We start from the raw sequence: 14,906 nt of genomic DNA on the forward strand, positions 1-14,906 counted from the left end.
AGGTCTCTGGTCTCAAGCTGATTTAAACATCCACACTGCCTGTACACAAGTGGAGTTGGAAAAACAACAGCCCCGCCCCCATCCCAAGCTTCCAGCCTTTCAGAGTCTCATGAGATATTTTGTCTGTACAATTTTAATATCAAATGGTCAAATTCTTGGCCTGTATGCTTAGAATTGGGTTGCAAGACAATGCAGACGCTGGGTCCACCAAGACCTACCCAATCCGACTTGGGGCCTGGCCTGTTTTCACCTGCTCCCTGGGTGCCGTACCTACGTGGCCAGACTTGGGGATCACAGTCATAGGGAATTTGGGAACATAAGGAAAAATTTGTTTCTCTGTAGGCCAGAATGTGACAGAGGAGAGATTTTCTTCCTCCGTGGGCCTGTTCCTGAGTCAGTACCAAGATGAATATGTTTATTTGCTAGTCATGATCGTCCCTTCCCCTTCTGGACCTCAGCATTCCCCAGGAAGGGTCTACGTGGCAGCCTTACCTTAGTGAGCTCACTGCAAGCCCAGGGCTGGCCCTCAGTGTGACTTTCTGGTACTGTGTACAGTACCAGACTTTCTGGTGACTGTGACGTGGGACCCACCTTTCAGGGGTGTGCTTATATTAGCCAAGCTCCCAGAGGCTGCCTCTTTACCCTGAGAAATATAACCATCCACCCACGAGACCTTCAGATGCTCATCCCTGGAGGCTCCACGGCTTGGTCAACACGGAATCAGAGCAAGGGCAGGCAGCCAGATGGCCCTGATTGCTGGTGGCATTAAGTTTGATAAGTGGAAACTTCCATCCTTGGGTGTGGGCCAGCACCACGGGCTCTCCCAGGCTCAGGCCCCCGTCCACCCAGAGTCCCTATACCCTCTGTGTCTCTCATGTGTCTTTATGCTTCCAAGGCAGACCCACTTCTGCAGAGTCCAGTCTAGCCATAGTGTGGGGCGTTATTTACAAATAGCAGAGGGGAAACAACCTAAATGTCTATCAGTAAGGATCTAGTTTAAAAAATTATGATTTGTCCATATAATAACAACTTAGGGCACTTTTCTAAACTGAAGATTTATACGTACTGACATAAAAGAGTGTCTAAAATATGTTGCGAAATAGGAAAAAACCGACAAAGAACAATATATAATATGCTACCATATGCTTTTTTTTTTTTTTTTTTTTTTTCAGTATGCGGGCCTCTCACTGCTGTGGCCTCTCCCGTTGCGGAGCACAGGCTCCGGACGCGCAGGCCCAGCGGCCATGGCTCACGGGCCCAGCCGCTCCACGGCACGTGGGATCTTCCCGGACCGGGGCACGAACCCGTGTCCTCTGCATCGGCAGGTGGACTCTCAACCACTGCGCCACCAGGGAAGCCCTACCATATGCTTTTTAAAAGGGTATGTGTACATGTATATATGCTCACACATCACACACACACTTATATGTGCACAAACTCTCTCTGGAAGGACATATGAGACACTGGTAATATAATTGCTGCTGGAGATGAGAATTAGAGGAATGAGGATCAAGAATGAGAGGGAGGGACTTCCCTGGTGGTCCAGTGGCTAAGACACCGTGCTCCCAATGCAGGGGGCCTGGATTTGATCCCTGGTCAGGGAACTAGATCCCACATGCATGCTGCAACTAAGAGTTCGCGTGCCGCAACAACTAAAGATCCCGCATGCTGCAACTAAGACCTGGTGCAGCCAAAATAAATAAATAAATAATAATAATAAAAAGAATGGGAGGGAGAATTACTTTTTACTACACATTAAAAGACATATAATTTTTTTCAATTTTCAACCTGGTTATTGTAATGCAAATCGATTTTCTTTTTCAAAAATATAAACAAAATGGATATAGCACAAAGCCCAAATGAGAAGCATTCAGGAGTTAAGAGTGATGGGTCACGAGGGAAGCCATTCCTCCGAAAGGGAACAGCATAAGCAAAGGCCAAGGGGCCCAGAGAGCCCAGCACATGGGACAGCTGCACGCAGTCTACTTGGCTGGGGCTGGGGCTGGGGGCAGGAGCTGGGGCCAGGGCACCACGGCCTGAAGTGCCAGCTAAGACTTTGGATCTCATTCTGAAAATGATGGGACATCACTAAGTGTCACTGAGCAGGGCAGTGATATGACCAGAGTGCATTTTAGAAAGGCCACGCTCAGCCCGCATGGAAGAGCTACCAATGAAGCAGTGAAAGGGCAGCCATGAAGGGACCTGCCAGAGAATTCTGGAAGCAGAGATGGGTCAGGACATGGAAGGCCTCTTGCCCTTTGGATGTGACAACCAAGAGGTTACTGTGAATGAGGCCAGAGATATTTAGGAGGCATGGAGAGAGGGGAAATGAGAGATGAAGGGTAAACAGACAAAAGGCCAGTGGCTCCCAGAATTTTGGACGGTGTAAGACCAGCAAAATTTTTAGATATCAAACAAAACAACAATTAAGAACCAAAATAAGATTGCTGACTTTTTAATTTGCCAAGTAAGGATAATTTGTTAAAATTATCACATTTTAATACCACTATTTTATAAAAGAAGGGACATTTTAAATCTCCCCCAAATAGGAAGGCCTAACCTCTGTTGAAGAATGGTCATTTAAATGGAATGAATTTAGCTTGATGACAAACTCTTCACATCACCCATACTGTTCCCATTTTATCACAGATTATAAAATCTCAGTAGGATGAATGGTGCTGGTTTGCTGAGTGTGAACTGCTGTGTAAACCCTTATTTTCACAAACAGGGAAGGAAAGAGATTGAATAAGAATAGAGTTGAGAGTTTTTGTTCTTTGAAGGATGAGACTGATTTAAGAAAAGTCAATGGAAAAACCAATTGAAAGAGACCTTTAGAAATAAGCACTAAATGTAACATAGTTTCCCAGATTGGATCCTGAAACACGAAAAGGATGTTAGTGGAAAAACTGATGAAATACAAATCAAGTCTGTGGTTTAGTTAATATTATTGTAGCAACATTAACTGTTGAGTTTTGATAAAATGTCCCAGGCTGCGCTTCCCTGGTGGCGCAGTGGTTGAGAGTCCGCCTGCGGATGCAGGGGACGCGGGTTCGTGCCCCGGTCCGGGAGGATCCCACATGCCCTGGAGCGGCTGGGCGCATGAGCCATGGCCGCTAAGCCTGCGCATCCGGAGCCTGTGCTCCGCAACGGGAGAGGCCACAACAGTGAGAGGCCTGTGTACCGCAAAAAAAAAAAAAAAAAAAATGTCCCAGGTTATGTAAGATGTCAGCATTAGGGGATGCTAATTAGGGGAAGGGCAAACTCTCTGTATTATCTTTACAACACTTTTATAAATCTAAAATTATTTATAAATAAAAAGTAAAAAATACATAACAACAACCACACAGAAGAGAAAGGAGGTAAGTGACAACCTGAAATCCTTTGGGTTGGAACTTGGAGCTGGGTGGCAGGTGGCACTGGTCTTGAACAGGAAGGAAACCTCCCTCCCTGGGACCACAGGAAAAAGTGGGACAGGGATACAATTAATTTGCTAATAAATGTGCCCCCAAAAGTTTGAAATAGAAGACTCTTCCTTAATAAAATAATTTAATAACTGAGGGGGCAAAACAGTAAATGAAAGTGGTTTATAAATGAAGGGAAAAATATGTAAATGGAACATATAATATTCGGACTAACAACAGAAGTGAATGGTTAATATTACACAGAAAGAAAAAAGCAGCCTTGGATCATATTCCATCTTTGAATTATTCTGCTCTGCAAGGATTCTGAGGGCTGAAACCAGCAACCTAGAAAAGCCTTACTTTAGAGTGCCGGGTAAATTATGGAGGCTATTTTCAAGATTGCGCTAACATAATGGCAGGGCATTGGGAGGGAGAGGAATAGAAAGTGGAAATGAGCAAAACCCGGAGGGAAGCCAGTTGCTCCAAGTAAGGAATCTACAAGTAAGGAATCAATTTCACAAGACACTGCGGTCACCGCCATTTCCTATGGAATTCTTCCATTTATTCTCAGGACAAACCCAGGCCCTGGCAGAAGCTTTTAATACATTCCCACTACTATATTTTAATCACTTAAAACTCTCCTTCAGTGATGATCATTTTGTAACGTATAGAAATAGCAAATCATCATACTATGCACCTGGAACTAACAGAGTATTGTTGATCAATTACACATCAATTAAAAAACAAAAAACCAAACAGCAAACAAACAAAAATCTTCCTTCATTTAAAGCATGAATAATCAGCTTCTTAGCAGCAGCAAGTACAAAATCTTAACTTTAATACATTTTTAAAAGGGCAAAAAAAATACAGTACAATGATATACATAATACTTTGTTCTGGCCCTCCATTTTAGGGGGAAAAATCAAGTATACATGTTTTTATACTCAAAAGGGGTATATTAAGTAATACAGATTGTAAACTTAAAATTAATATATAAAAATCAAGGAGGGCTTCCCTGGTGGTGCAGTGGTTGAGAGTCCGCCTGCCGATGCAGGGGACACGGGTTTGTGCCCCGGTCCGGGAAGACCCCACATGCCGCGGAGAGGCTGGGCCCGTGAGCCATGGCCGCTGAGCCTGCGCGTCCGGAGCCTGTGCTCCGCAACGGCAAAGGCCATAACAGTGAGAGGCCGTGTACCAAAAAAATAAATAAATAAAAAATCAAGGAATTTTTTTGCATTACTGTGAAAAAAATGTTGACTTTTTAGATAATAAGATTATGATCTGAATCATCTTGGGAGATGCTGCAGGTTCTTGTATAAATGGACGTTGCCCTGGTGAGACAGGCTGGGACCTGGGACCCCTTGCTGGAGCTGGGACCCTTTGCTACAGTGCTGCAATGCTTACACCTGGACACATCTCTCCTTGAGCAACCCAATACAAAGAAACGGTGTGGGACTAAAAATAACTGCATGCATGTGCAGCTGGGACAAATTGTGGACAAAAAATACAAAGAGACCAAAAAAAACCCAACTGCCACTTTTGAAGGGCCTGGAGCAAAACCAGGGTACTGCTCATGCCCCCTGCACACAACACTACCTAGGGGGTGGGCAAAACACCTAAGCCACCCCTCCAGCCCAACCCCTGGACACACCCCTACCCTCACCCCATGTAAGGAACAAACTTGCCCCCAACTCAGGGAGCAAGCAAACAAGGGAAACTGTTGTTTATTCTCACTACCCCCTGCTGCAGCAGGGGCCCCAATAAAGCCTTGACTGAATTTCTTGTCTGGCCTCTAGTCAATTTCTATTGCTTGGGGAAGGCCAAGACCTTCTACCTTGTACCCCTGTACCTTCCACCAAGTCTTTGTACCTTGTCCACACTTTCCTTGTTGAATTGCTCACACTACCTGGTTGGTAACACCGGTACATTACAGCTAAATACTGAGTTAGGGTTCTTCAGTTGCAAGCAACAAACTCCAACTCTGATTAACTTAAGCCAAAAAGGATTAAACAGAAGGATAGTATGTGTGTGTTTAGGACACGACAGGGCTCTAGAATTGAAGGAATAGCTGAAGGGGCAGGAACCAAGGCACCTTCCAGGATCTAGGAGAGGAACTAATAATAGTTGCATCAAGGCCCTAACATTGGTTGAAATCAGCACTAACTGTGTTTTCCATTCCTGTGTCCTTCTGCTGAGGATTCAAAGCGAGAGAGTCTATTTGGTGAGTTTGGGGCATGGGGAAAACCAGGGCACTACAACGAACAGTGCCTCAGAATCACCCATAGTGGGAGATAGGTAATTCAGAAAAGGGCTTTTACTGGAAGAAATGGAAATGGCTGGGGAGTAATCACCTCCTTCCTTCTTCTTTTATGCCATCATGCCTCTGCCTGAGTTTCTGCCTGGACTTGGAATGCCCCTTTGACCTGGAATGCCCCTAGCTAGCCAGGCCACTTGATGAACTCCTATTTTCCCCCAAAAACACAGAAAAAATAACCCACTTCTGTGAAGCCAGGCAGAGCAAATCACCTTGTACTGTCTTAGTACCTTGTTCACACTTCCCTTGTTCAATTGCTCACACTACATTGTGATGATTTGTACCTGTATGGCTCTCTCCTATTAGACTATAATTTCCTTGAGGGCAAGAATAATGTCTTTTCAACTCTGTTGCCTCTGTGCCTAGGACAGTACCTGTCATAAAATAAGTATTCAACAAAAGCTTGCTGAAATAAATGCAAATAATAAACCACTTCTATATTAAAAAAAAAAACTTGAAACAAAATTAAACAACTTTGAGGAAGCACAAGGAAAATCCTGTACAGACCCAAAATAATTTGACTGTTACCTTTGCAAACCTGCGTGATGTTTGAGAAAGCCTGGCAATGTCTTCAAGATCCAGATAAGAAAGGATTCTCAGGAGCAAATCGTCTGAGAGCCGTTCAAGGAAGTCAAATTTACCTTCGCATAAATTGAGGACATAGTCTAATATTCTTGCACCAAATATTAAGGCAATTTGAACTGTAATTCAAACAAGCCAACAAAACAACACAGTCATCATGTGTAGTCACATAAAAACTATGGTCATTATCAGTAAGACAAGCTTTGGGGCATTTTCCCCCTGAGAGTGATGTTAGATTTTGCTGAGTCATTCCTGCTTTCACCAAGCTGCCTTTGGGACCAATGGCATGTATTTACGAGGCATGTATTTCCAACAGCTGTCCTTGCCCTGAGATCACAATCTTTTAGGTATACTCACTGTTCAACACAGTGATGGACTGCATCAAATTCCAGTCCAGACAACTGACTTAACTAGTCTCAGTGTCATCTTCATCTTCATCCTCCCAATCTCCATGACTGGGCAAAGATGCTGGTCCATGTCATTTTTTTTCTACCCCTCCCCCGCTTCCCTAAATTGGTGTGAAACATTAATATCTCTTGATTTTAATTGACTTTTGTTCTCTTATTGTTATACATTGTTTCTCTATGAAACTTCCTTCCTTCTTCTTTACCTTCTTTCATTCCCATCTTTACATAATAAAAAAAAAATAGAAAGAGGCAAAGAAAAAAATAGAGGCATACTTCGTGGAAATTGTGTCAACTTTTGCCTATTGTTTTTCCTATCTTTTCAGTTATTTCCAAAATAGGAAACAGTTCACAAAGAATCAACCAACACTATGATCTACCCAAACGTGTTTAATGTAGGAGAAAACAGGGTTGGGTTTTTGTTTGCTTTTTTTTACCTCAGCTCTCTGAATAACTAAGAAATGGCTAATAAATAATAAAACATGTTTGGAAGGATACAGATTCAAATTATAACACTGATTAAATCCAGGTGGTGGTTTTTACTTTCTTCCTTTTGCTTATCTGTATTTTGTAATCTTTCCGTAATAATTACCATGTAATTTTTTAAAATCTAGGATAAATGGATGAAAGGAAGGAAGGAAAGAAAGAAGGGAGGAAGGCTCCCTCTTTTTATGAGAAAGGAAAATGGGGTTATAATGGAGTATGCATGTGGATTCCAGTGGTCCCAAAGCTGGGGACTTTCTTAGTCTCTTGAAGCTCATTTTTCCACTTCTGCCTCTGAAAGCACCACTATATCTAGCTTTTCCGGAGAACTTCTCTTAGAACAGAGAGAGTGCACTCTCTACAGCGAACTAACTGTCCAAGATTTGGGCGCCACCTTCCTTCCCAACCTGGAACACTCCTTCTGGGGCAAGTGGGATGGAGCTGTCAAGAATACCCAGCTCCCTGCAGAAGCAGGCAGATCGGTGATCCTAAAGGCAGATGGATCTCCAATCTCAAAATGGATGTAAGGTGTGAGCTACATTTATGTAAAAGCTCTAATTGTGCTAACGTGGAAGAGCCGGCCGTATAAGATTTCTCTCCAAAACTGGTTAGTCCAGCTTTCTAGAGGCATTAAGGGTTTTACTTGCTTCTAAATTCCAAGTGCTTCCAATTCAAAGCACTTCTAAAGTCCAAAGGTTTTCTTGGAGGGGCGGGGGTGGGGGAAATAGCCCTTCAAAAACTCAACCTAAAAGGGTAGATATTATGAAGAACCCTTGACTCACCAGCAGGATAAGAGGAAAAAGCAGCGCTTGTTTATTGGAAAAACAAAACAAAACCCTTTGTACAATAAAATTTCCTTAAAATAATTGTAGATGTTTCAACATTTTAAGATTCCACGAAAGCATACTCAAAGCATGTTCAGATGTACTTTAGAAAGTCCCTGGCGGTCCAGTTAGGACTCTGTGCTTTCACTGCTGAGGGCCCAGGTTCAATCCCTGGCTGGGGAACTAAGATCCCACAAGCCGCGCAGACAAAAAAAAAAAGTCTCTACAATAAAGTCTTTTAAATTTTAAATTTTAAATTATAAAAGGACACATACACCTAAGTATGTAACATGATCGTTTCAAAGTGTATAGGTATTGGGGTCCTTAGAAAAAATTTTTTTTGCTTCTTTGTGTTTTTTATGTAACCAACATCTACATCCCAGACCAGGGATGGAACCCGGGGCCCCAGCAGTGAGAGCCCCAAGTCCTAACCGCTGGACCACCAGGGAATTCCCACATCTGTTTCTTTTAAAATAAGGAAAACAGGGACTTCCCTGGTGGTGCAGTGGTTAAGAATCCGCCTGCCAATGCAGGAGACACAGGTTCGATCCCTGGTCTGGGAGGATCCTGCATGCTGCAGAGCGGCTGAGCCACTGCGCCACAACTACTGAGCCCGTGCCTACAGCCTGTGCTCTGCAGCAGGAGAGGCCACCGCAATGAGAGGCACCCGCACCTCGGGGAAGAGTGGCCCCCACTCGCCACAACTAGGAAGGGCCCACGCGCAGCAATGAAGACTCAAAGCAGCCAAAAATAAATAAATTAAATAAATAAATAAAATAAGGAAAACAGTGTTAAAACAAACTCCATTTTGAAAAGTAAAATCAGCTCTTTTGTGTTGGATTATGTGGCAGCCAGCCTCCAAGAGAGCTCCTGATTCTCTCCTCTTGGATTCAAGCCCCTGTGTGTTCCCAGCCCACACTGAATTAGGGCTGACCTGTGTAACCAATAGGATATTGCAAAAATACCCCAGTACTAGGTCACAAAAGACTTTGGGGCTTCTGTCTTGCTGTCTTGGATCACTCACTCTGGGAGAAGCCAACTGCCATGTCCTAACACTACTCTGCAGCACCATGGAGAGGTCCATGGGGAAGGAAACTGAATCAGCCAGGTGTGTAAGCCATCATGGAACTGGATTCTCCAGCTCCAACCAAGTCTTCAGTTGACTGGGGTCCCAGGCAACATCATGTGAGACCCTGGATCAGAACAGCTGGGGTAAGCTGCTCCCAAACTCCTGACCCAACTCTCTGAGTTAATAAACATTTATTATTGTTTGAAGCCATTGGGTTTGGGGGTAATTTGTTACACAACGATAGACAATAAAGATTTAGGTACCTGCAAGTGTTGTGGTACCACGGTGGAAACCCAGAATGTGGGAATGGCGTTGAAATTGGAAAGTACGTGGAGATTTTTTTTTTTTTTTTTTTTTTTTTTTTTTTTTGGCGGTACGCAGGCCTCTCTCACTGTTGTGGCCTCTCCCGTTGCGGAGCACAGGCTCCGGACGCGCAGGCTCAGCGGCCGTGGCTCACGGGCCCGGCCACTCCACGTCATGTGGGATCTTCCCGGACCGGGGCACGAACCCATGTCCCCTGCATCAGCAGGCAGACTCCCAACCACTGCGCCACCAGGGAAGCCCGTACGTGGAGATTTGAATGAGCTTGAGGAGATTGTTAGTGAAAGTCTGAAAAGCTTTCAATAAGTAGTATAATAAGTAAATAATATCTGTTAATAAAAGCCTGATGGACTCTGAGGAGGCTTTACATGTGAGGGCTTAAAGAAAAGTGAAGAAAATATTATTAAAAAACTGGAGAAAGGGGGAAGAAAACTGGAGGAAAGGGAATCCTTGCTATGTAGTGGCAGAAAGTTTAGCAATATTATTGCCTGCTGTAATATGGAAAGTAGGAAATATTCCTGGTGGGTGTGTGACTTGGCTAAGATTTCCAAGCAGAGTGTTGTTGAACATGTGGCCTGATTTCTTCTTGCTGCTTAAAGTAAAATGTGAACAGAAAGAGATAAGCCGAAGGCAGGTCTCTTAAAATGCAGCCAGGATTTGCTGGAACCTTCTCTGCCTCTTCGGATGGCAAGCAACGCTAAAGTTAAGAAATGACTCCCAGGCAAAGATCAAATCCAGAGCAGTGTCAGGAAAACATGGTATAAAGATGACGCTGAGAGTGTGGCCGGAAAATGCTTTGTTAAGAACCATTCAGTGATACTGTAGCACTTCCAAGAAGCATAAAAGTATGGTCACTCAGGAGTCAAGGACAGAAACCCAAAGTAAAGAAGGGCTTATTGCAAAAAGATGTGTAGGTGTGGTTTTGTCTAATGGAGTGAACCCCAATAAGAATAATAGACAACACATAAAGTTTTTAAGAGAATTATACCAGCAGAAACACTGACTGCCAGCTTGAACTGCAAGGGTTCAGAGGTAGTACAAAAGGAAAAGATGACTCTGGACTCCCAAACTCCTACAGGCGGGAGGTAGGCCGAGAAAACTACACCTGCAAACATGGGCTCCCTTTTGCCAAAAAGGAAAGATGAATCAGATGAGGGAATCAAGAGTCCAGAGGGGAGGCCAAAAGCCATAAAGAGTCTAGTGATAGGTTTTGAGCTCTAATCAAGAACTAATAACCTGTGCCCTGCTGGATTTCAGAATTTCTAAGGACCAATGACTCCCATGGAGCTATCATTTCCCCACTGTTTCAAGAGCATTGTATACAGTGATTCTCTCATGCCTGTCCCACCGTGATATGTTGAGGGAGAGGGGACAGAAAACCTGTCACTGGCTTCAGATCTAAAGGAACCATCCTTGAGGAGCTGTACTTAAGGCATTACACCTGAGGAGCCCTAGCCACATATGGACCCGATTTACATGATGAGATCCTGAAATACTTAAAGATATACTTCAAGAAGAAAGAAATTTGCCCAGAAGGAAAGACTAGGATTTCAGAAGCAATGAAGATGAAAGAAATGGTAGTAAACATAGGCAAATATAAACAACTACTACTGTATAAAACATGTTTTAAATAACAAACTTTAGAGGAGGTGTCAAAACAAGGCAAATCAAAACAGCAGTCAACAATTACATATGAGGTAGAGGCTTAGACTGTAAACATTCTAAGGTCCTTACGTTCAAGAGGCAGATAGAAATAGTGACATATGTTAGATTTTTATAAGTTAAGTTAAAGTAAACTTGCTAAACTTTTAAGGGACACCACCAGAGAGAGAGAGAAGGAGAGACAGAGAGGGAGGGAAGGAGGGAAGAGAGAAAGAAAGGAGAGAAAAAATATATATATATATATAAGGGTAACTCCCAAAATAGTTGGTCTGTAATCACTTGGAGATTGGTTCACAGCTGAACAAAATGGAAAACTCAATTTAAGGTGACTTAACAAATAGAAGTTTACTTTTTTCTCAGAGTCTGGAGGTAGACCAGAAAGGCTGTTGAAGAAGTTCCATTATGTCACTAATGTCCCAGATCCTTTTATCTTTCTGTTTCACATTCTTAAGATGTGGCTCTCACCCTTCCTGTTTTCAAGGCATCACAACCATGGTCCAGTAAGTAAAAGGGGTAGGACAAGGAACAAAAATGGACATGGAAGCTGAGTCCACCCGTGTCTGAAGGCACCTTCTGGGATGCTCTATGAAACAACTTCGTCTTACCCAGCAAAACTGGGTCACATGGCCACATCTGCAAGGTAGGGAGGGAAATGTAGTCTCTGTCTTAAGGGGAAAAAAATGGAATAAAGGAAACACAAAAGAGAAAGGAAGACATGGAAACAAAACAAAAAGCAAAGAAAAAGCGTGATAAGATGAAAGCACAAAATAAGATGATGGAAATTATAGACATATTAGTAATCACAGTAAATATAAATGAACTAATCATGCCAGCTAAAAGACACTCAGATAAATAATACATACATGCTTAAAAAAAAGATACAGAAAAGTGAAAGTAATAGAATGGAAAAAGCTAGACCAATACAAACCAAAAGAAAGCTGGTATAATTACAGTAATACCAGACTAAGTATACTTTAAAGCAAAACTCACTATTGGTAATAAGGAGGACCATTACTTATTGATAAAAGGAATAATTCACCAGGAAGATTTAATACTTCTAAAATAGTATGCCCCTAACAAAACACACAGAGCAAACACTGATGGAATTATGATGAAAAAATGATAAATCCTCCATTGCACTGGAAGATTTTATAACACCTATCAATACTTGATATACCAAACAGAAGTGAAGTTACAGAATATTTGAATAACACTATTAATAAGACTTATCAATTGACATTTCTATAGAAAAACAAAGATCAAATATTAATGAGCTATGTGTTCAAATAAAAAAATTGATTACTTCCCCAAATTAGAAGAAAATACAAAGATAAGAGCTAAAATTAATAAAGTAGAAAACAAACATTATAGATGATCAAGGAAGCCAAAAAATTAATTTTTCAAAAGATTAATAAAATGGATAAACTTTCAAGAATAAACAAGAAAAAAGGACAAAAGCATAACTCAGTCCTATGAGAAATGAAAAGATTAACTACAACAGGGACTTAGAAACACATGACACCAATTAACACAAAATCAGACAAATGGGCAATCCTCCAGAAATATATAATTTACTAATTCTGACTCAAGAAGAAATAGAAAACCTGAGAGACTATAACTAGTAAATAAATTGAATCCACTGTTTGATTTGAAAAAAAAAAACACCTCAAGTAAAACTTCAGGTCCACACTGATTTACAGGTTGGCTTTATAAACTCTCAAAGAACAGACAATCCAGATCTTATATCATTTGTTCCAAAAAACAGAAATAGAATGAAACTCCCAGTTCAAATCAGGAGGTTGCTCTAACTAGCAATGATGGTAGGCAAAAGGAAAACTGCATACGAAACATCATTTAGGAACACACATGGCAAAAATTATAAATAAAGTATTAGGAAATTGAATCTATCAACACATTTAAAAAAATAAATTGTGAGCAGTAGAGTTAATCCTGGGGTCCAAGGATGGAATAACTTTGGAAGATATATTAATATTATTCACCGTGTTGTAGTATTACTCAGCCATAAAAAGGAACGAAATTGGGTCATTTGCAGAGATGGGGATGGACCCAGAGTCTGTCATACAGAGTGAAGTAGGCCAGAAAGAAAAAAACAAATATTGTATATTAACACATATATGTGGAATCTAGAAAAATGGTACAGACGAACCTATTTGTAGAGCAGGAATAGAGATGCAGATGTAGAGAATGGACATGTGGACACGGAGGGGAAGGGGAGGGTGGGACGAATTGGGAGATTAAGTTTGACATAAATACACTCCCATGTGTAAAATAGATAGCTAGTGGGAACCTGCTGTACAGCACAGAGATCTCAGGTTGGTGCCCTGTGACGACCTAGATGGATGGGATGGCAGGGTGAGGGAGGTCCAAGAGGGAGGGGATACAGGTATGCATATAGCTGATTCACTTCATTGTACAGCAGAAACTAACACAACGTTGTAAAGCAATTATACTCCAATTAAAAAAAACCATTTGACTATGTAAGGAGTTTTACACACTTTTTGAAAATTAAATATTTTCTTTAAATGGAAAAAAACACAAATAACAGGAAAAAATGATAATCTCAAAAATGTAGAAAAATTATTTCGGGGACTTCTCTGGTGGCGCAGTGGTTAAGAATCCGCCTGCCAATGCAGGGGACATGGGTTTGAGCCCTGGTCCTGGAAGATCCCACATGCCGTGGAGCAACTAAGCCCGTGCGCCACAACTATTGAGTCGTGCTCTAGAGCCCACAAGCCACAATTACTGAGTCCCCGTGCCACAACTACTGAAGCCCCCGTGCCTAGAGACCATGCTCTGCAACAAGAGAAGCTACCTCAATGAGAAGCCTGCGCACCGCAACAAAGAGTAGCCCCAGCTCACCACAACTAGAGAAAGCCCGCACACAGCAACAAAGACCCAACGCAGCCAAAAATAAATAAATAAAAATAAATAAATTTTAAAAATTATTTCATATAGTTCTAACATCTATTTATGAAGAAAAACTCCTAGAAAACTATAATAAAAGGGAATGTCTTTAACCTGATAAACCTGACACAGGCTAGTTACCAAAAACCTAATAATAGTATCAATGATAATAACACATGGATTTGTTTACTATTCAATATTCGCCATGTACTGCTCTAATTTGTATGTATACAGTGTGTGTATCATACATACATACCATCATTCGATCCTCACAGTAACTCTGTGAGATAGGTACTATTACGATTTCCCTCTTATAAAGACAAAGATGAGGAACAGAGAGTTTAAGTGGCTTTTGCTCAATGTCACACAGTGAGAACTAGGATTGAAGCAAGCGGTTTTCTCCATAGTGCACCTCCTAATGGTGATTTTATGTGGCCTTTAATGTCAGGCCTAAGACTAGAATGTCTACTCTCACCATTTCTATTCAACATTGTTTTGGAGGCGGAGAAAAAAAAAAAAGAAGACACAAAGATATATCAGGAGGCTTCCCTGGTGGCGCAGTGGTTGAGAGTCCGCCTGCCGATGCAGGGGACACGGGTTCGTGCCCCGGTCCGGGAAGATCCCACATGCCGCGGAGCGGCTGGGCCCGTGAGCCATGGACGCTGAGCCTGTGTGTCCGGAGCCTGTGCTCCACAACGGGAGAGGCCGCAACAGTGAGAGGCCCGTGTACCGCAAAAAAAAAAAAAAAAAAAAGTATCAGGGTTAGAAGGCAAGGAAAAACTGCCATTACTGCAACTGCAGATGATCTAAATATCAACATACAAAAGTTAAGAAATTTTACTGAAAAATGATGCTGATCAACCTAAATGGGAAAAGAATTTGAAAAAGAATACATACATGTATATGTATACCTGAATCATT

General features: G+C 42.0%; 1 protein-coding gene across 4 annotated transcripts in view; it reads right to left on the minus strand.

Annotated features, from left to right (window-relative positions):
* The window catches only part of FBXO36 (F-box protein 36), a 101,038-nt gene that overhangs the window by 13,415 nt on the left and 72,717 nt on the right, over window positions 1–14,906 (minus strand). For 2 of the 4 annotated variants that reach the window (XM_019923459.3, XM_073807176.1), the window contains one exon: window positions 6,244–6,416. The exons of 1 other annotated variant lie outside the window; for it this stretch is intronic. In XM_019923459.3, coding sequence (XP_019779018.1) covers window positions 6,244–6,416 — 173 coding nt within the window. The remainder of the gene's footprint in view (window positions 1–6,243; window positions 6,417–14,906) is intronic. One more of the 4 variants, XM_073807175.1, reaches the window with a different exon arrangement.

The sequence above is a fragment of the Tursiops truncatus genome, chromosome 7 (genome assembly GCF_011762595.2).
Source record: "Tursiops truncatus isolate mTurTru1 chromosome 7, mTurTru1.mat.Y, whole genome shotgun sequence".
NCBI lineage: Eukaryota > Metazoa > Chordata > Mammalia > Artiodactyla > Delphinidae > Tursiops > Tursiops truncatus.